Raw genomic sequence first — 22159 nt, 5'->3', positions numbered from 1 at the left:
CTGGAGGAGGGCATGGCAACTCCCGTATTCTTGCCTGGAGAATCCCATGGACAGAGGATCCTGATGGGCTATAGTCCATAGGGTCATAAAGAGCCTGACTGGAGCGGCTGAGCACACATTCCCACGCGACCTTTCTGATAGGCCCTGTGGCAGTCGCAGTTTGATACTGTGTACTGCAACCAGTATTCTTTGGAAGGACTGATGCTGAAGCTGAAATTCCAATACTTGGGCCACCTGATGCGAAGAACTGACTTATTGGAAAAAACCCTGATGCTGGGAAAGACTGAAGGCAGGAGGAGAAGTTGACGACAGGATGAGGCGGTTGGATGGCATCACCGACTCAATAAACGTGAGTCTGAGGACACTCCAAGAGTTGGTGATGGACAGGGAAGCCTGGCATTCTGCAGTCCATGGTGTCGCAAAGAGTCGGACACGACTGAGTGACTGAACTGAACTGAACTGCAACCAAATGTTTATGGCCCAGAATGGTTTTCTTTACAAATATCAGATAAGAGCCCCATGATCGTGTGTTGATATACTTGCCTTAGCTGTGGGAAGAGAGGATGCTCATATGATGCACGAGTGTGACACTAGTGAATTTGGTTTGGCTCTCCACTGCGTTATTACCGCTGCTGCTGCTAAGTCACTTCAGTCGTGTCTGACTCTGCATTATTACTGGCATCACCTAATTTATTTTAGAACTTTGATGTCCAAGGTTAAGACCATGTTACATTAACTGGACTGTGTAAAACTGTCCAGAGGAGAACTTGGGCACAAGGCTATTCCTTACCCCAGCCGATCGCTTTTTAACAAGCTTCATTCAATTCTAGTGAGAATGGGGAGGTGTGTTTTGAGTTCCTCTTGAATAGCATAGTTTCTTATTTCTGGGTAAGTGTGTGGAATGGGGGAAGCATTGCCTATGTGACACGGAGGTCTCTGCCCCAAAGTATCTTCTTCGTCAACAGTATGACCCATCTCCCAGTATTTTCCACCTGTGAGCTCATGACTTGAGTGTGCTCATTTTTTTGCATGTATCTTGTGTGATACCTCCAGAGCATACATATTGACAACACAGTAGTTTGAAATAACTCTGATTGGGTGCCTAGCAGAACTTGAGGGAGTGGACAGTAGGTGTCTTTTTCAAGATAAGAGATATAGATAGATTTTCTTTTCCAAGAAAGATTTGAGGCATGGGATGCTACAGTCGGGGTGGCAGGTGTGTGTGTGTCCAAAGATGATTTGTCCCCCCTGTTTGACAGTTTTGACTGTTTCACCACCTCACCAGGCCCCTGGGAGCTACTCTCTCACTTTTATCCAAAAGGAGGCATGGGATAGGACTACATGGTCAGGCTCTGGAGCCCGGATGCCTGGATGGGACCTCGTGAGCTTCATGACTCTGGGCAAGTTCCAGCTTCTCTGTGCCCCAATAGAATGGAGATACTGATAGAACCTTCTGTAGAGGGCTGGTGTGAGGATTAAATGACTATATATATAAAGTGCTTAGAGCAGGGCCTGAAATATAATTAGTCCTAAATGTGTGTTGCTGGCTGTACATCAGAATCACCTGGGGGAGTCTGGAAAAAAAAGAAGCAAACTACATGGGTATTGAGAACGCCCAACCTAATGAAATTGGGTCCTGGGGAGGTTATAACCTTGTTCAGAGCATCATAGCAAGCACTGACAGAAGTGGAGGAGGGATTTTGACGTCTTATATTCTATTCTGAAGCTTTAAGTGAAAGATCCGTCTCTCAGCGCCGTAAGCAAGGGATCTTGGCGTAATGAATAGCCGCCTTTCACAGAGCATCTTTGAAGTTGCCTGACCTTTTTCACTTTGAGGCCAGATGCAGTGCAATTTTAAAAATTTAATTTCTTTAGATTTATAATACCAGGCTTCATTCAGCTGGCACTGATTGATTGAGTGCCTTTTAACACTTTTTGGAAAAAAATGGACTTTCTGACATGTCTTCAGGATCGCTTCTCCTTTCATACTAAAGACTTACCATCAGCCCATGCCATAGACTCCTTAGAGGAGTTCCTTTTTCATCTGTGGTGATGGTTTATCAGCTGCTGTGATTACAGTGGCCCTATGAACAAGAAATAAAGCTTCCCCTTTGCAATGATAGCACCTAGAGGTGGAAGAGACTTGATATTACCCTGTCAAACGGGAAGGGAAGCAATGTTCCTGCTAGACGGATGAGCCAGTGAAAGGCGAAATAACTTGCCCAAGGTCATTTAGTTAATGACGTGATGCCTCCGACCTTTGCTCAGGGAGCTGTCATTGTCACACATCAAGAAGGTGGCCCATTGAGTTGCGGTTCATCACTCTGTTGTATGATATAAGTAGAAAACTTCACAGGAAGGAGAAGGGAAAAGAGAAAAAGATGTAATCAGGGGCGGCTGTTAAGGAGCTAATCGCCTTTATGAGGATTGGGACTGGGGTCTCTAGTTGCTGTAAACCTTACACAGGACAGTGTTCTGTGGTCTGGTCACACCCTCCGTGGAGCTGTGTGAGAAAGGGTGTGACCACATGCAGAGACTGAGCTTCATAGCCACACCCTAGGTGGTGCTGCACTGGCTTCGGCCTCATGGCTACTCTGGCCTGGCATTGGCTTTTTCCCAGCTATCCTCAGCTGGATCCATAACAACTGTGCTTTGTCACCCTCATGCAAAAGCCACTTTGTCTTTGAGACTTGTGTTCTGTGTTTTCCTAGTCACCTTCCTAGCTCCCCTCTCCCTGGTTCATTGAGGACTTGGGAGGTAGCAATTCAGAGCCTGAGCTTTCAAGTCAGAGCTGGGTTCAAGTCCCAGCTTCACCTTTATGAATTGCGTAATCTTGGGCAAGTTGTTCATCTGTCTAAGCCTTTGCGTTCTTATTTAGAAAAAGGAATCATAGATGATTTTTTAAAGATTTTAAAAATGAGGTTGCCGAAGAATATAAAACTCTTCCACTTAACTGATGTACAGTAAAGAAAGGAAAGTGAAAGTCACTCAGTTGTGTCTGATTCTTTGCAACCCCACGGGCTGTAGCTTGCCAGGCTCCTCTGTCCATGGAGTTCTCCAGGCCAGAATACTGGAGTGGGTAGCCATTCCCTTCTCCAGGGGATCTTCCTAACTCAGAAATTGAACTGGGGTCTCCTGCATTACAGGAGGATTCTTTACCAGCTAAGCTACCAGGAAAACCTGATATATAGTAAAGACTTTGGTAAACACTGGCTGTTAGGGTGGTGGTTGATATCCTTAACCTTGCCTCCCTTATTGCAGGGAGCATCTGAATGGCCCTTTCCCAGGCCAAGAATCAAGTCCCTTAACTTCCTTGCTTCCGATCCTCACTTGAGGATGTTCCACTTCAGTGAACCGTGCTGCTGGCAGTCATGTGGGCTTTAACAGTGTCTGGAATTGTTACATATCCAAGAATTTAAAATTAAGGGGATCAGACAGCCTCTGCTTAGCTTCTTCATTCACTTAGTCCCTCTGTATTTGCTCTTTGATCTCTCTGAAACACCATCCCTGTTCTCTCTGGCTGTCCTGCTCGGGGCTCCACTCGCTTCCTGTCCAGCCTCACCACTCTGGGCACTCTTGTATGAGCACCCCGACCACTTGGGGTGCTGCCAACACCCGATGGCCGATCAAGCCTCTTGTCCTCTGGATGGTTCTTCCTCGGGGCTGGGCATCAGAGGATGGAATTGCACACTTTTCTTGTGTCTTGCTCTTGGTTGGGCAATCAGAACTGATTGAGCTGTTGAGCTATCCTTTTAATCTTGTGCTTGCCTTCCTCTTCTCTACAGGGGCTGTTCCGAACCATCCCTGCTCCTCTCAGACTTCAGTTTCACTTTACAGAGAAAAGGGAGGCCTGGACTTGTGGCTTCCTGCCCGTGTTTGTTGACGATGTTGTCTTCCTCCGCCCACATGTTATACTTTGCACCCCGCTCTGACTGGCACAGAGTGGAGACTCAGGAATGTGTGCAGAATGAAACACCTAGCCTAGTGCTTATTCCGTAATTGGAAAATCTAACCCTATCTTAGGAGAGTCAGGACAAGTTCCTCTGATGCTCAGGGTCTTGCATTTTAAACAAGGAGGTTACATTTACTTAAATTTATTAGGCTGGCAGTGTGTTCTGAGGTACAGTTTTTCCCTTTGAGAATTAGAGATGGGTTAAGATTGTGTTGCTCTCTGATATGTCCATTGATATTGAAGTGAGAAAACTGTGCTGGTGAAGCTTGGCAGGGTCTGGCCATTCAGAGGCCCACAGCCTAGTGGAGGAGGCAGGTGGGTAAGCAATGAGAGTAAGACCAGGAAGGCTTCTAAGAGGAAGCTTTTGAAATAGATTTTTGAAGTGGGCTTGTGAAATGCCTTTTCTTTCTCTAATAAATTAAATATCTGTGGCCATCTGGATGGTGGTGGTGATGATAATAATGTCACAGTTATTTTGTTCTCTAGTTAGGTAGTGTCATGCTGTTAGGTTGAGAGGCAGGTGCCTGGTTGGGGAGCACCTGGGTGAAGCTTCTAGATAAGCAGGGGCTTTCTGCAAGACTAGTGCTCTATCCTGCATGAGAGCCATTGGCCTGGGAGGCATAATGATAATTGCCAGGAACTCTGCACTTGGTTCAGGGAAGGCAAGGGCAACCTACTCCGGTACCCTTCCCTGGAAAATCCCATGGATGGAGGAGCCTGGTAGGCTGCAGTCCATGGGATCATGAAGAGTTGGACACGACTGGAGTGACTTCACTTTCACTTTTCACTTCCATGCATTGGAGAAGGAAATGACAACCCACTGCAGTGTTCTTGCCTGGAGAATCCCGGGGATGGCAGAGCCTGGTGAACTACTGTCTGTGGGCTCACACAGAGTCGGACACAACTGAAGTGACTTAGCAGCAGCAGCAGCAGCTGCACTTGGTTATTTCCCTACCTGAACCTTTCCTGGTTTGAGGCAGAATGTATTGATTTCAGGCTTTGGCTTCTCTGTTGTACTAATCCTTTCTGTGTGTATATTTAAAATCCCCAAATGAAACCTACCTGCAGCTGGTACTTCTGAAAGCCTGATCCTGCCATGGGAATGTGCTGTAAGTCAAATAACTTTGTCCATAAACTTGGAAATTAGTACTTGGTAACAAAAGAATTCTCAAATTATTAGCCCAAATCTGTTGTTGGAGAGGATTGCTATTGATTTTGATTTTCCCTCCATAACAACCTCGCTATTCAGCAATATTGCATAGGAACCTGGAATGTCAGGTCCATGAATCAAGGCAAATTGGAAGTGGTCAATCAGGACATGGCAAGAGTGAACGTTGACATTCTAGGAATCAGCAAACTAAAATGGACTGGAATGGGTGAATTTAACTCAGATGACCATTATATTTACTACTGCGGGCAGGAATCCCTCAGAAGAAATGGAGTAGCCATCATGGTCAACAAAAGAGTCCGAAATGTAGTACTTGGATGCAATCTCAAAAACGACAGAATGATCTCTGTTCGTCTTCAAGGCAAACCATTCAGTATCACATTTATCCAAGTCTGTGCCCTAACCAGTAACACTGAAGTAGCTGAAGTTGAACGGTTCTATGAAGACCTATAAGACCTTTTAGAACTAACACCCAAAAAAGATGTCCTTTTAATTATAGGGGACGGGAATGCAAAAGTAGGAAGTCAAGAAACACCTGGAGTAACAGGCAAATTTAGCCTTGGAATGTGGAATGAAGCAGGGCAAAGACTAATAGAGTTTTGCCAAGAAAATGCACTGGTCATAGCAAACACCCTCTTCCAACAACACAAGAAAAGACTCTACACATGGACATCACCAGATGGTCAACACTGAAATCAGATTGATTATATTCTTTGCAGCCAAAGATGGAGAAGCTCTATACAGTCAACAAAAACAAGACCAGGAGCTGACTGTGGCTCAGATCATGAACTCCTTATTACCAAATTCAGACTTAAATTGAAGAAAGCAGGGAAAACCACTAGACCATTCAGGTATGACCTAAATCAAATCCCTTAAGATTATACAGTGGAAGTGAGAAATAGATTTAAGGGCCTAGATCTGATACACAGAGTGCCTGATGAACTATGGACAGAGGTTCGTGACACTGTACGGAAGACAGGGATCAAGACCATCCCCATAGAAAAGAAATGCAAAAAAGCAAAATGGCTGTCTAGGGAAGCCTTACAAATAGCTGTGAAAAGAAGAGAAGCGAAAAGCCAAGGAGAAAAGGAAAGATATAAGCATCGAATACAGAGTTCCAAAGAATAGCATGGAGAGATAAGAAACCCTTCTTCAGTGATCAGTGCAAAGAAATAGAGGAAAAGAACAGAATGGGAAAGACTAGAGATCTCTTCAAGAAAATTAGAGATACCAGGGGAACATTTCATGCAAAGATGGGCTCAATAAAGGACAGAAATGGTATGGACCTCACAGAAGCAGAAGATATTAAGAAGAGATGGCAAGAATACACAGAAGAAATGTACAAAAAAGATCTTCACGACCCGGATAATCATGATGATGTGATCACTCATCTAGAGCCAGACATCCTGGAATGTGAAGTCAAGTGGGCCTTAGAAAGCATCACTATGAACAAAGCTAGTGGAGGTGATGGAATTCCAGTTGAGCTATTTCAAATCCTGAAAGATGATGGTGTGAAAGTGCTGCACTCAATATGCCAGCAAATTTGGAAAACTCAGCAGTGGCCATAGGGCTGGAAAGGTCAGTTTTCCTTCCAATCCCAAAGGCAATACCAAAGAATGCTCAAACTACCGCACAATTGCACTCATCTCACACGCTAGCAAAGTAATGCTTAAAATTCTCCAAGCCAGGCTTCAGCGATACATGAACCATGAACTTCCTCATGTTCAGGCTGGTTTTAGAAAAGGCAGAGGAATCAGAGATCAAATTGCCAACATCCGCTGGATCATGGAAAAAGCAAGAGAGTTCCAGAAAAACATCTATTTCTGCTTTATTGACTATGCCAAAGCCTTTGACTGTGTGGATCACAATAAACTGGAAAATTCTGAAAGAGATGGGAATACCAGACCACCTGACCTGCCTCTTGAGAAATTTGTATGCAGGCCAGGAAGCAACAGTTAGAACTGGACATGGAACAACAGATTGGTTCCAAATAGGAAAAGGAGTATGTCAAGGCTGTATATTGTCACCCTGCTTATTTAAATTTTATGCAGAGTACATCATGAGAAACGCTGGGCTGGAAAAAACACAAGCTGGAATCAAGATTGCTGGGAGAAATATCAATAACCTCAGATATGCAGATGACACCACTCTTATGGCAGAAAGTGAAGAGAAACTAAAAAGCCTCTTGATGAAAGTGAAAGAAGAGAGTGAAAAAGTTGGCTTGGAGCTCAACATTCAGAAAACGAAGATCATGGCATCTGGTCCCATCACTTCATGGGAAATAGATGGGGAAACAGTGGAAACAGTGTCAGATTTTATTTTTCTGGGCTCCAAAATCACTGCAGATGGTGATTGCAGCCATGAGATTAAAAGACACTTACTCCTCGGAAGAAAAGTTATGACCAACCTAGATAGCATATTCAAAAGCAGAGACATTACTTTGCTGACTAAGGTCTGTCTAGTCAAGACTATGGTTTTTCCAGTAGTCATGTATGGATGTGAGAGTTGGACTGTGAAGAAGGCTGAGAGCCGAAGAATTGATGCTTTTGAACTGTGGTGTTGGAGAAGACTCTTGAGAGTCCCTTGGACTGCAAGGAGATCCAACCAGTCCATTCTGAAGATCAACCCTGGGATTTCTTTGGAAGGACTGAGGCTAAAGCTAAAATTCCAGTACTTTGGCCACCTCATGTGAAGAGTTGACTCACTGGAAAAGACTGTGATGCTGGGAGGGATTGGGGGCAGGAGAAGAAGGGGACGACAGAGGATGAGATGGCTGGATGGCATCATTGACTCGATGGATGCAAGTCTGAGTGAACTCCGGGAGGTGGTGATAGACAGGGAGGCCTGGCATGCTGTGACTCATGGGGTCAGAAAGAGTCGGACACGACTGAGCGACTGAACTGAACTGATTCTTTCATTTAAGGAGACTTGGTGTTTGTTACAAGTAAGGGACCTTTTTAGGTACCATGGGAGATTTGTAGAGTTCATTATTTTTCACTGTGATTTTGATTGATAGTACAAAGTGAGGTGTGGAATTAAACGTACCTTTTGACTATCATGGCCTGGGAAGGTTTTATGAAGGGCATGGTATTCAAAGTTGAATGAAACAAATCTCTTCACATTATAGGAAAATGGATCTTGTAGCCAGAAGCAGGTCACTTCTTAATATTTTCTTCCAAAAGTAAAATTTCTCTTCTGCCATGTGTTATCAAAATGAAAACTTCTTTAAACAAACTTATATGTAGTAATTTTTTAGCAACATGAAATACTAGCTTTGGAGACTGAGATTTTTAAAGACATGTTTCTCAAAACAACTTGTATATCTTTCTACAGAGTATTTTAAATAGGGGTTGAAAATGACTTCGATCTAATAGGGAATTTGCACTGAATTTGGGGCATCAGAACTTAAGCATCTGATTTCAAACTTCATGCCCAGAACTCTGTTTTTTTCCCTCCAGAACTCTTTTAAATTCACATTACTTGTGACTGTAAATGTACTTTCCTGTTATTAACTCATAGTCAAACTTGACATCTTTTTGCCTAAGACAGACCTAGCTTTAAAGAACAGCAGAATTAGACGTAGAGTTTGTAGAATGAGTTCAAATAGAGAGGACCAGCTGGTTAGGTCTGTTGTGTCTTACGGCATCATTCCCCTGTGCTTTATCTCCTTTTCCCCAGCTCTGCATGTTAAGCCATATGAAAGGCCACTATTTTAACTTATCATCACAATTGCCTTCTGATTTCTTGATCAATAACCCCTTCTCTTTTCCTGCAACTTTCCTGGACGAAGCATCTGCATCCCAGAGACGTTTAATGGCCTGTTTCCTGTCACAATGCCAGGGTCAGGTCTCTTGATTCCTAGGTTTTCTCTACTAGCCAGGGTGGGGAAAAATGTGAGAGAGACCGCCTGGAATTTCAAGTATTCAACAAGGGTTGGTTTTTCTCCCCAGCCTCCTGGGAACTGTAAAAGAATGTCGTCAAGATATGGCTCTTGCTTTCAGGAAGCTTCTATTAACAATACAGTTTTCCATGAGTTTCCAGCAGCAGCCTGCGCCTCCCCAGCAGAGCTCTTTGTTTCCTTTTGTGGTCTCTATTCGACTTTGTTTTCTCTAGCTTGCTCTCTTCCGTATTATTTATCCTATAGGCTGCTTTAGACACCATCACCCCCATCACCACTGTCACCCATTTCCTTTCTTTCGATAAATAGTAAAAGTTGCCAATGCAAAGGAAGGTTCTAAAGGCAGCCCTACAAATGTCATCACTATTGTGTTAGGTGAGTCTTAAATCTTATTACTTTGAAAACATTTTGAGTCCCTAAAATTGAGGATATTTTTGATGTCTCTTTGAAATTAAAAAAAAATTTTTTTTCTTAATGAGTATGTGTGTCTTACTTTCCAGTGTTTTTCACTTGTAAATATTGCTACTCTGGCTTTATTTATTTGTTTATTTTACAAATTAGGTTATTTTTATTTTTTTATTTTTGAAGTATAATTGACATACAATACTATATTTGTTTTGCTGTAAGATACAATGATTTGACAAATTTATACATTGTGAAATGATCACACGAAGTTCAATTACCATTTTTCATCATACACAGTTGCTATCACCTCTCATTTGATGAGAAGTTTCAATATTTACTTAGCAACTTTCCAACTTCCAATACAATGCTATTCATTATTATCCCATGCTATACATTACATCCCCTTTAAAAAATTTTTATTTTATTTTAATTTATTTATTTGTTAGAGGCTAATTACTTTACAATATTGTTAGTTTTGCCATACATTGACATAAATCCGCCATTGGTGTACATGTGTTCCCCATCCTGAACTCCCCTCCCACCTCCCTCCCCATCCCATCCCTCTGGGTCATCCCAGTGCACCAGCCCCAAGCACCCTGTCTCATACATCGAACCTGGACTGGCGATCCATTTCACATATGATGATATACATGTTTCAACAACTAAAGAATGGAGTCATCTTCTGAGACTGCTTTGCTGTGAGGTCAGGTAGATGGTTTGATGCAAGAAGTCCCTTTCCATGGCATGAGCAAATAGCATATGTTTAGGTGTCCAGGATAACTGGATAAGGTTTTGTTATCTTGAGATTTTAAGGCTGACTCAGGTGTGGACATGAAAGGGTATAGTAAAATGCAGCATTTTCCTCCCAAGTATCTCATGGACTTAACTGAGTTTTTTTGCATTCTTTGCAAATGAAAATATATAGGAATATTCTTTATAATTTATAAACTGCTATAAATGTTGTTTAATTGCTTGATTTGGAGGAAATAGCTCATCTGTGTTCATTGCAGCCTAGTTAAATCTATCAACAAATACTGAGAACAGAGTGGGTGCGAAGACTGTGTTCCGGCTTCTGTTTGTATCTGTTCAAGAATAAACGTAGTCCCCGCCCTCAGCTCATGGATTTGACTTGAAATAATGTAAATAGGCAGTATGGCACTCCTGAAGAGGAAGGCTTGAAGGCTGGTATTACTTTATGATTTCACACAAAGTGGTCATGTTTATTATACTGCCATTGGGATTGCAGACTGAAATAGGTTTTTGTCTTGTTTTGAAGTCATCTCACTGTTTAATCTAGGATAACTTTTGTTATTTTTTATATACCATTGTAATCACTGTGCAGAATGCTTATTTAACATATAACATGGAGACATTATGCCTATCTCCAAAGAGTTTATGTGTTAAAGGAGAAATCTGAGCAGTAAAAGTAAACTAAATCGTTGATGTAACTTCCTGAGTTTTAAAAGGAAGAATCTGTGGCATTTGGGAAACTTAGATGTTGAATGATAGTAGAAAAACAAGAAAATCTGGGTGACTGCAGATCATTGAAGATAATGTCATATGCTCATTTTATTTTCTTTTAAATAAGCATTATAGGAAATTTTCTCTCATTAGATAATTTCAGTTGTTGTGACCTAGAGGCTGGTCTTTTCTCTCTTCCTCAAAAATATATAAAGAAATGAGAACCAAAGTTCTCCACTTTTTCCAATATTTATTTTTAAATATTTATATCCAACCATATGTTTATACTACTTGTGTGGTAGAAGCTAAGGTTTTTATGGGGTAGAAATTGAGGGATTCTGTTTGGCCAGTATTTATTTTTGTTATACCTGTGACTCTTGATCTGTAATACGGTAAAGTGAAAAAGGACAGTATTTCTTATTTTATCCTATCATGCTTGTTTTTAAGTACACTGTTACATGTATGATTTTTTAATTTATCAGGAACTTGATAACTTCTTTTTTGTACAGTTCTTCTGTGTATTCTTGCCACCTCTTAATATCTTCTGCTTCAGTTAGGTACATACCATTTCTGTCCTTTATTGACCCCATCTTTGCATGAAATGTTTCCTTGGTATCTCTAATTTTCTTGAAGAGATCTCTAGTCTTTCCCATTCTGTTGTTTTCCTCTGTTTCTTTGCATTGATCACTGAGGAAGGCTTTCTTATCTCTCCTTGCTATTCTTTGGAACTCTGTATTCAGATGCTTATATCTTTCCTTTTCTCCTTGGCTTTTCACTTCTCTTCTTTTCACAGCTATTTGTAAGGCCTCCCCAGACAACGATTTTGCTTTTTTGCATTTCTTTTCCATGGGGATGGTCTTGATCCCTGTCTCCTGTACAGGGTCACGAACCTCTGTCCATAGTTCATCAGGCTATGCTAAAGCTGAATCTCCAATACTTTGGCCACCTCATACGAAGAGTTGACTCATTGGAAAAGACCCTGAGGCTGGGAGGGATTGGGGGCAGGCGGAGAAGGGGACGACAAAGGATGAGATGGCTGGATGGCATCAGCAACTCGATGGACATCAGTTTGAGTGAACTCCGGGAGTTGATGATAGACAGGGAGGCCTGGCGTGCTGTGATTCATGGGGTTGCAAAGAGTCAGACACGACTGAGCAACTGAACTGAACTGATAACTTCTGGCAGTTTCTTTTTTTTTCTGGCAGTTTCTTTTCTGGGTTTTGGGCTTATTATTTAATCATTTAGATCTGAATTACTGTGCCTGGAAGGCTCGTTTGCATAATTTCTATGTGATTCACTTCTATAGCAGGCAGTGCTCACCCTTTTTAGATGAACAGTGACAGTAGTTGAAGTTGCTACAGGAAGGGAGGTGATGCAAAAGGTGTCATTCAGGAAGGGTCCTGCAGCTGCTCTCATAAGACTGCTTCACGGTGGCATTTGCATTCGAGAATGGAATCAGAAACTTAATATTCTTTATGTCTTACATAGATGGTACTTGGCAAAGTGACTACCTTTGGCAGAACTCTTTCTCATGAGAGCTTTTGTTTCAAGCCAGAACACCGGTTTATTAATTTATTCCGAGTCATATCTGCCAACAAGCTAGGCAGTTGTGTTGGGTTGACCAGAGCCAGCACACTCTCCTCCACCGTTGTTAGGTTAAAAAGTCAGATTATGAGACCCTGCTCAGTGAGAACAGAATCAGAAGAAGGGAAAGTAGTTACAATGCCAGTGTTAAATAGCACTGGGTACCGTAGCCTAGAGGGTCTGTTTCTGGATGTGGGGGGTATGTACTTATGAATTCATAGGTACTATCAGGTGTGCAGAGAATCTTCTCTGGATGATATGCTAATGTGGGCCCCACCAGCCTATTACTGCTCTTGCCGTTTCTGACCACCTTGCTTCAGATGGGCTCAGTGTTTGAATGGTCTGTTGATGTATGTCAAATTCCAGTTAGATCTTTTGAGCCATGACTAAGTGGGACTTTGTATAGCTCTACTCTGATCTGTGTTAATTTTAGAATTTAGCCCACAGGGAGCAGTTTTCCTTTTTTCCTTTCCAGCTTATGTGTGTATGGGGGCTGGGAGGGGGCCTTAATTTTTCACTCAGATACAATGATTTAAGGGGGCCCTCCCAGATGGCACAGCGGTCAAGAATCTGCTTGCCAATGCAGGAGACATGGTTTCATTCCCTGGGTTGGGAAGATCCCCTGGAGTAGGAAATGTCAATCCATTCCAGTATTGTTGCTTGGAAATTTTTCATGGACAGAGGAGTCTGGCGGGCTACAGTCCATGGGGTCACAAAGAGTTGGACACAGCAGAGCGACTGAGCATGCACACACACATAATCAAAATTTCTCCATGTTGCAGTCTGAATATCATTTAGAATATAAATGTAGGCTGTTTCCATTGAGTTACTATTTGGGGTTGGGGGAGGGAAGCAAGAACTGGGAGAAAAACTTATAGCAGATATTTGATAGCCTCTTCATTGGAGACCACTGACATGGAAGGTGTGACTTTCCTGAAAACAGCTGAGCTCCCTGAAATAGGTATCTACGGTACCTGAGATGAGATGCCCAACTCCATGTCTGCCAGTCCTTAGCCTGTGGGACATGTATTCCAAAAGGTGTGTAGATCTGTTGTGGATTGGTGGAGACCTGGGTGGTTAATCAGGAGCAGCTTCACCACCACGATGGGGCCTGAGCTGTTCAGTGATCCAGGAAAACACAGGGAAAAGTTTCATGAGGACCTTGGCCAAGCTCTGCTGACAAGGCTCCATCGATAATTGTCTTTGTCTTATTTCTTTAGTATGTAGTCTTTGCTAAATGACAAACCTTGAAGTTTGGTTGATTGGTTTTTTAATTTGGAAAAGAAAATGTCTGTGCTTACCAGGCATGTATTTATTATCTAATTTTGCCTACCCCCGCCTTTTTTTTAAATGCCACAACATTTTGCACTGTTTCCTTCAAGCATGACTGTCAAGAGAAATCTGTGCTTCCACAGTTCCCCTATGGAAGCACACTGTGGCCCACTTCCAAATTCAGAGCTTGCGCGTCATGAAACCCATGTCTTTTCACAAGGGTCCATTCAAGTAGCTTTTTAAAAAAGAATTAGGCTCTGAGCCATGCCCCTTTCGTGTGTAAAGACTTTTTTTCTGTAAGATGATTTAACGCTCAATAAGTTTCACTGTGGCTTTCTCCAAATTCTGCTTAAATTATTTTCTTCCTAGTATCTTTCAGGTTGGTTGGTTGGTTGTTAATTTTTTTTGGCTGGTTTGATTGCTGTTGTCCGAAGCTTTCATTTCATGGAGCAGAGAGGCCAGCGCGTTGGAAGGAGGGGGACCCTTGCTGGGAGTCTGCTGTTTAGATTCTGGCCCTACTATTAATTAGCTGTGTGACCCCTGGGCGAGTTGGCCTCCCAGGGTCTCTGGTTCTTCATCAGGAAAACAAAAGCCTTGGAAAGATAAATACAGGCCCAGACCCAGTGATAAGAGAGGTCACCCTGTGTGCCTATGTTGTACACGGGACACTTCCTCCCTCTCAGCGGAAAACCTAGAATCAACTCTGGGGTGGTGTGTGCTTGTGTGGGGTGTTATCCTGAGGCCTTTGGAAGCATTGGTGCTCACAAGGCAGGTTTTTCTGCGGAAGAGTTGTCTGTCCCCTCTCTGCTTTCTCTTCAGCAGCAAGCTGCTCGCCTTCTTCTACCTGCCTCTCCTTAGCGTGTTAACAAGGGTGTGATCGTAACACAATCCATTCAGATTTGTTACTGTTTGGGGTTGTCTGGCCAGCTCATCTGAGTTAGTGGAGGGAAGAGAGCTAAAGAAGCCTAACTGGCAAAATAATGGTCCTTTTGTCTGTCTCTTGCTGGAGGGGTGGTTTTATGTTACATCTTAGGCCTGGACCATTGTGTTGTTTTTATGTGCTCAATATAACCCTGCTTAAAAAATACAGCTCATTATTTAAGGGATTCAGCCACAGGCTTGTTCTCCTTACCTCCTCACCCCCATCTCCAGAGTCCTAAGTATATGTGGTAAAAACCCACTGCAGTGTGTGCTATTTGATCAGATCCCATGACATCAGGGTTGAAAAGTGTTCCCCCTGTATTTATTTTCCAAATGTTTTTCAGTAATGTTTTGTTCTGATTAGCCTTCCAAAATGTTTTCCTTATGGTTGTATAATCAGTAGCACCTGTAAACCATGCCGTTAACCATGTAGCTTCCTTCTTAACTGTTATCTTTTTGATTCTGTCTTAATGTTTTCTTTTCATGAACCGGGGGAGACCCACATTCCTATGCCAGACATCTTACAGTAATGTGTCCACATTTAGCCTCATAACCTTAATTAGATGTGGAATGCTGAGAATGCACCATTGTGGGTTTTTTTTTTTTTCCTACTTTTATAAAAAGACAGTGACCTTCTGATCACTTCATTAAGGGTTATAAAACACTGTGTCTTTAGCCTTTAGTTCCCCATGTTAGTTTATTCACAGAAAATTAAACTAAAACTCGTTACCTTTATCTTACCCTAAGTGATCTGTTTGTTTGAAGACAAGTTGCCTTTTGTGTCAGTATGCAAGTTCAGTTCCAATTTATAATCCTTAATTCCTCTTCCTTCCCCTCCTCTTCTCTTTAGAAGCAAAGGAGTGTTGAAAATGTTAAAGGCTGTGCTGAAGAAGAGCCGAGAGGGAGGAAAGGGAAGCAAGAAGGAAACAGGTATGTGTCCAAGGTGGGAGTTGAGCTGAGCAAGCATGGTCGTTGTGAGTCCGAAAGGCCCTGCTTCATCCAGGCTGCTATTGTCTTCCGAGAAGTGATGCGGGTTAGAACAAACAGCATCCAGGAGACCATGAGAAGCTGAGTGTATTTCTGTGCTTTCTTCTGGGAGGGGACTTTGAAAATTGAGTTTGGGTTCTGAACCAAATCCTTTCCCTGAAGACTTGTAAGGGTCATAATTTTATCATTTCATTCAGATCCAGAGGCAGAGTTATAGACATTGAGGGAGAGCAGGTGTGCCTAGGAATTTGTTTTCTAGAAAGCCCTTTCTCTTTTCCCACACACGCTTGCATTTTATGTTTGACCAACTGCTGGCTGACTGCTCCTCGTCTTTTGAGCATCAGATTCCCCCTAACAGGTGTGGCCCCACTGGTAGCCAGGCTGCTAGTTTTCATTGTGATGAGAGCCACTTAATCTGGCTTGGATTTCTCTCGGGTTGGTAGGGTTCTGGTGCGTATGCGGTCACTGTATGATTCTACACTGCATTCTGTGTGGTAAAGTCCTCTAAGCTTATTTTGGCGACCACTCACCAGAAAAACTACGTTATCTGCCTGTGTTGCACAGTAAAAATCTGTTAGCATGGATCGATTACCCTGAAATGTGCCATTTCACTCTGTAAACTCATGTTAATCTAGAGTCAGAGAATGGCTGGTTTTCTGAGTTACTGTATACTGAATAACAGTTCAGTTTTAATTTCTATTAAGATATAAATAAGTTGAATTATAGTTAACTCTAATTCGAAAGATCTTGTAATGCCTTCTGGTAATATTGTTATGTTGTTTCTGTAAAAGAATAAGTGAACTTATAAAATTTTGTTTATATGGAACCTAGGTGGATTTTCTGTTATTAATTTCCCTTTAACCAAGTAGAGACTTTGTTGTGAAGTTGCTGAAAAATTCCATTAAAAGCTTCTCATTAATGCCTGGCTAAGCAGATGCAAAGCAGAGACCAGTCTTTGATATTGGAAACAGGAGACCATAGTTAGCTCTTAACTTTAGAAAATTAACTTCCAGCTTTGAATAATTAATTAGGATTGTTACTATGGAGAATTTTCAGTTCACATAATTTCTATGGGGCGGGTGGGTGGTTCTTCATCCTCTTCTGGGTCAAGACCAAACCACCTCCTCTTGAGTTTTCCAAAAGCTGTCTAAAACAAAAAAATTTTTAACCAGTTCCAGCTCAGCTGACACTCATCCTAGGAACTGTGTTATTTGCTTCTTTAGATGCCTTTGTAATTTCCAGGATAAAGTTAGATCCTAAAGCTGTCTGTTAGGCTAAAGCTGCCAACCAGTGGGTTATTTTTCTCAGAGCCAGGGTCTCCAAGCCAAAACTCCCTATGAAGTAATGGAGTCTTTCACAACAGGCCATACCATCCTCTGTGACCCATGCCAGGCTCATGTGAAATTACAGTATATTAATGATTTTCAGCACCCTGCCTTTCAGATGGGCCAGACAGTGAACATTGTTTGTGTCTGAAACTTTTCCAATTGTAGAGCATATGATTTGGGGTTTATTTTCCTCTTTGGTCTTTAAAGAACAACTACTGTGTTTTCTGAATCATTTCTTCATAATAATTCCCACATTTTGGTTTTTCACTAATGCAAACCAACTTGAAAAAGCAATGGGAACTTTTCTCATAAAACGTCTGTATGGTGTATGCCTTTTTCCTCCTAACTAGAACCTGGTTGTATTCCATTGGGGAACAAAGCAGATGGAATTTTAAATCTTGATGGTTATGTCACAAGATGATTGGGGAAAATACTTGGAATTTGACCATTCCTATGTTGAACTCTGTGCCAGCTCTCATTATAGAAGTAAATCACAGCTAAGTTTCCCTGTAAATTAAAGCTGGGTAATCTACTGAGACTGCTCTGAAATTTGGGAAATAATATCTGCTGCAATATGGAAAATTTTTGCTCTACTGTTTTCAATTAAACCAGTCTTTGTTGCACACACAAAATAAAATTCATTTTTGCGTGCTTGAACTCACAATCACAGAAATTTAGAAAATATTTGTCTAAAATACTGAGTTCAGCTTTTCATATCCTTTGTAGTTTTTTTTTAACAATTTTGAACTACACTTTTATGTTGAACCTGTTTTTAAAATTTGGAAAATCTCTCAGTTAAATTTAGTATTCTTCAAAAGAAAACAAATATATTTTCAGAGGTATTGAAAAGTCCTTAAACTATTGGTAAAATTTTGGCAGGTGTTGAAATTTAAGTTATATGTATATAAGGATATTTCAGGTATTACATATGGTGAGATATGAAGTTATTAAAAGTCATTGAGTCAACTCTAAAAATAGCAAAATTCTTTTTAAAATGTTTTCTTTTAAACCTAGGAAATGCTTATAGCTGAGCAAAAAGTATTTTCTGTAGGCTATAGAATTACTTTGGAGAATGCAGTATTAAAAAACTTTAAAATGCTTTTTGAGAAGGAACATTTACCTTGTCTCCACTAGGGCACCAGTGCAAAGGAACACCATGACCTTGAGTTTCTCTTGACCTTGCGTCAGGCCTGCGGGAGCAAAAATCAATATGCAACCATAATGTGGAGAGGGCCAGATGAGGACATCTATTTTTTCTTTCCCTGCTCTTATGTTAGAACCTTGCTCTAAAACAAGCAAATGAGGTGTTATCTTTATTTTGAAGCTCTCTAGAGATAGGTCTGCAGCCTCTCACCTCATGTCTAAGTGACCTTTACTAAATCTATCATGTCACTATCATTAATGTTTCTTAATTTAAGAATAATTACTGAACTCTTAAGATTTAAGAGTATTGGTATCAAGCCTGGACCTAATAGTTTAGAGAGGATATAAGAGCAGGATTCCCTAGTGGCTCAGATGATAAAGAGTTTGCCCACAACACAGGAGGCCCAAGTTCAATCCCTGGGTCTGGAAGATCCCCTGGAGAAGGAAATGGTAACCCACTCCAGTGTTCTTGCCTGGAGAGTTCCATGGACAGAGGAGCCTGGCGGGCTACAGTCCACGGGATCACAGGAGTCAGGAGATCATAAGAGACTGAGTGACTACACTTTCACTTTTTCTTTCAGGACCAGGATAGGAAATTAATATCTTTTATGTACAGCAGAACTGATGATGAATAGGAAAAGAGGCCCATTTATAATCGAAACAGAAACTTAAAATATCAACCTAAGAGGAAGTGTACTGGTTTTATATTGAAGAAAATACTAAAGCTTTGTTGGCGGACTTAAAAGAAGATCTGAATAAATGGCAAGAAATACTGTATTCCCTAATGGGCAGATTTCTTACTATTACTGATATTGCTACCACTGCTGTTATTTGGCTGCACTGCATGGCATGTGGGATCTTAGTTCCCTGACCAGGGACTGAACCCATGCCCCCTGCATTGGAAGGGCAGAGTCTTAACGACTGGACTACCAGGGAAGTCCCCAGATTTATTGTTTTAAACTGACTTGCTCGTACAAAATTATACCTATGATTTAATCCCTAGTGAAATCCCATCTATTTTCTTTTTAAAGACGTACGTATTTTTTAGAGCCAGTTTTAGGTTCACAGCAAAATTGAGGGGAAGGCACAGAGATTTTCTGTATACCCACGCCTCCACTCATTCTTAGCTCCCCATTGTCCGTGTTCTCCCATTAGGGAGGTACATTTGTTACAACTGATGAACCTCCGATGATACATCATCATCACCCGAAGTCCATAGTTTACATTAGGGGTCACTCTTGGTGTTGGGCATTCTGTGGATTTGGCCAAGTACATAATAACATGTACCCACCATTATTTTGGTTTTGACACGTTGATTTGAAAACTCATCTAGAAGCAAAAATGCTTGAGAATAGTCAAGGAGAAATTGCAAGTGTGGGGAAGATAGGGAGAATGGATATATATATTAATAAACGCATGGCTGAGTCCCTTTGCTGTTCACCTGAAGCTATCACAATGTTGTTAATCAGCTATTTCCCAATACAAAATAAAAAGTTAAAAAAATATAGTATGAAAACAGTACAATAACAGACTCTCTCCAGACCTGTGTTTTTCAGTGAGCAAGAAAAAGATTGTCACTAAAAAAAGTCAGAGGCTGAACCTGGTTCCCATGCCTGTGTTCTAGCTGTAGGGGAGACTAAACAGGTGTCTATTTGGACTTTTTAGCTTCTCTAGGGCAAGGTGGACTTCCTTCCACCAAGACGCACGTTGGGGAGGATTCTTGGTCACAGACATTTGCAGGCCCGCTCCGCTTCATGGATATCTAGTGCAGCTCACTGTAACATAAAAAAACGTATGTTACTTGAGAAACATAGTCTCAAGTCTCAACAGAAACGTAGGCTTCTGTTTCCACAGAGTAAGTACATGGCATGGCTAGTTTTTTGGACTTTTTTCCCACTGGTCTCCAAGTTAGGAAACCTAATTTTTAAAACATGATTTGTCTAGCTATTTGGGGCTGTGCTGGGTCTTCACTGCTGTGCAGGCTTTACTTTAGTAGCAGTGAGCAGGGACTACTCTCTAGCTGTGGCGTGTGGCCTTCTCATCACGGTGGCTTCTTGGTGCAGAGCACGGCCTCTAGGGCCCATGGGCTTCCGTAGCTGTGGCATGTGGACTCAGGAGTTGTGGCTCCTGGGATCGAGAGCACCAGCTCAATAGTTGTGGAGCATGGGCTTAGTTTCTCCAAGGCATGTGGGATCTTCCCAGATCAGGGATCGAATCCATGCCTCTTGCATTGGTAGGTGGATTCTTTACCACTGAGCCACCAGGGAAGCCCTCTGAAAGTTAATTTTAATGAACATCTATAATCTAATCGAATCTCACTGTTGATAGTGGTCCCGCCCCCCCCCACACACACACACTTTTTAATGCTGGAGATAATGGCATCAGTCTAGAAGCATTAGATGGGGAAGGCCTCCTGCCCTCCTAGAAACAGCTAATCCCTCTCCCTGTCTGTCCCTTCTGACCTCTGCCAGACTTGAAACCATAGTCTCTTGCCCTGTCCAACTTCCTGACTTTCTCTGTATTGGTGTGGAAGTGGTTCCAAGTTGAGGCAGAAGAGCAGTGTGGTGAACTTTTAATTGTAGTGCTGCCTCTATTAAAATATAGACTGACGAAGGAAAAGTTGCTTCATATGCCAAAAGAATCATTTATTAGGCTTTTCCTTTCTTTTTGATTATTAGTGGTTTTTTTCAGCAGGGGGTCTTAGTTTGAAATAATTTATTTAAAAATTTTGACCTTCACCTCTTCATCATTAAAACCCAGCTAAATACACTTGTAATTAATAGAGTTAATTAAGGCATTGGATAGTCCCTAAGTTTGTATGTGTGCTCAATCTATGAGCTTTGCCTCTAATCCTTCACTTTGAATTTGTAGTAAAAGAAAGCTGTTTGCCTCTAAAGTTTAAAAGTCATTGATGTGATTGTTCAATGTGGTATTTTAAGCCATTCCAGGCTGCAGTCTGGTTTTCAGTGGTACCTTCTAAAAATGCCTGAGTACAAACGATGCTTTGTTTTATCCGGAAACTATGAAGCTGCTTTTGATTATTCTCTGCTGCATTGCCCATTTTTTGTGGTTGTGGACTATTATTTAGGAATTTAGTGCAGTGACTGTCCTGCTGAGCTGTGGATATTTGGTATCTTGTTGTTAAGTGACTCTAAAAATGTTTCCCAAGCAAAAAAATAAGCAGAAATAATGCAGTTCTAAAGGTACTATATTTCTGTTTACCAGAGTGTTTAAATAAATTTGTTTTAAAATGTTTGGATAGGACTTAAAACATAGACTGGAACAGACTGGTTATTAGTAGGAGTGGGACTGCGGTTCCGTCTGGTTTGATGGGTTCCTTCATCAGGTTTTCTGTTTGTTGTCCTTCATCTGTCAACAGGGTCTAGAAAAAGCAGACTTTGGAACCCGAAGATGCAAATTCAAATCCTAGCTTGTTTACTTCCCTGTTAACTTGACCTTGGACAAATTTCTTTGTTATTTCTAGTTAAGTTAACTTGCAGGCATGTTGTCCAGGTTAAATAAGATAACCTGTCTACAAAAGTGCCTTGCTTGATATCTGGTTTCTGCTAGATGTTCAGTACATCTTTTCTTTGTAGAGACACTGGGTAGTACTTTAAAGAACAAACAAAACCCTTCTAAAACATCATGTTCCTTCCTGCTTGATCTCAGGCAAGAAAATGATGTTCAAGAAGCTTCTCTCCATGATTTCCTCTCTGCAAATAAGGATTCTACCATTGACTTTGAATACTAAAGGCTCTTCTGCCATCTTTAGTTAGTTAGTTAGTTCAGTCGCTCAGGCGTGTCCGACTCTTTGCGACCCCATGAATCGCAGCACGCCAGGCCTCCCTGTCCATCACCGACTCCCGGAGTTCACTCAGACTTGCGTCCATCGAGTCAGTGATGCCATCCAGCCATCTCATCCTCTGTTGTCCCCTTCTCCTCCTGCCCCCAATCCATCCCAGCATCAAGGTCTTTTCCAATGAGTCAGCTCGCATGAGGTGGCCAAAGTACTGGAGTTTCAGCTTTAGCATCATTCCTTC

General features: G+C 41.7%; 1 protein-coding gene across 7 annotated transcripts in view; it reads left to right on the top strand.

Annotated features, from left to right (window-relative positions):
- TANC1 (tetratricopeptide repeat, ankyrin repeat and coiled-coil containing 1) overlaps positions 1 to 22159 on the top strand; it is a 244374-nt gene that overhangs the window by 67365 nt on the left and 154850 nt on the right. For all 7 annotated transcript variants that reach the window (XM_069577403.1, XM_069577399.1, XM_069577397.1 and 4 more), the window contains exon 3: positions 15512 to 15591. In XM_069577403.1, the coding sequence (XP_069433504.1) occupies positions 15531 to 15591 (61 nt within the window). In that variant the 5' untranslated portion in view covers positions 15512 to 15530. The remainder of the gene's footprint in view (positions 1 to 15511; positions 15592 to 22159) is intronic.

The sequence above is a fragment of the Ovis canadensis genome, chromosome 2 (genome assembly GCF_042477335.2).
Source record: "Ovis canadensis isolate MfBH-ARS-UI-01 breed Bighorn chromosome 2, ARS-UI_OviCan_v2, whole genome shotgun sequence".
In the NCBI taxonomy this organism is placed as follows: domain Eukaryota; kingdom Metazoa; phylum Chordata; class Mammalia; order Artiodactyla; family Bovidae; genus Ovis; species Ovis canadensis.
The sequence above is the reverse complement of the archived record's forward strand: the minus strand, read 5'-3'. Positions and strand labels throughout refer to the sequence as shown.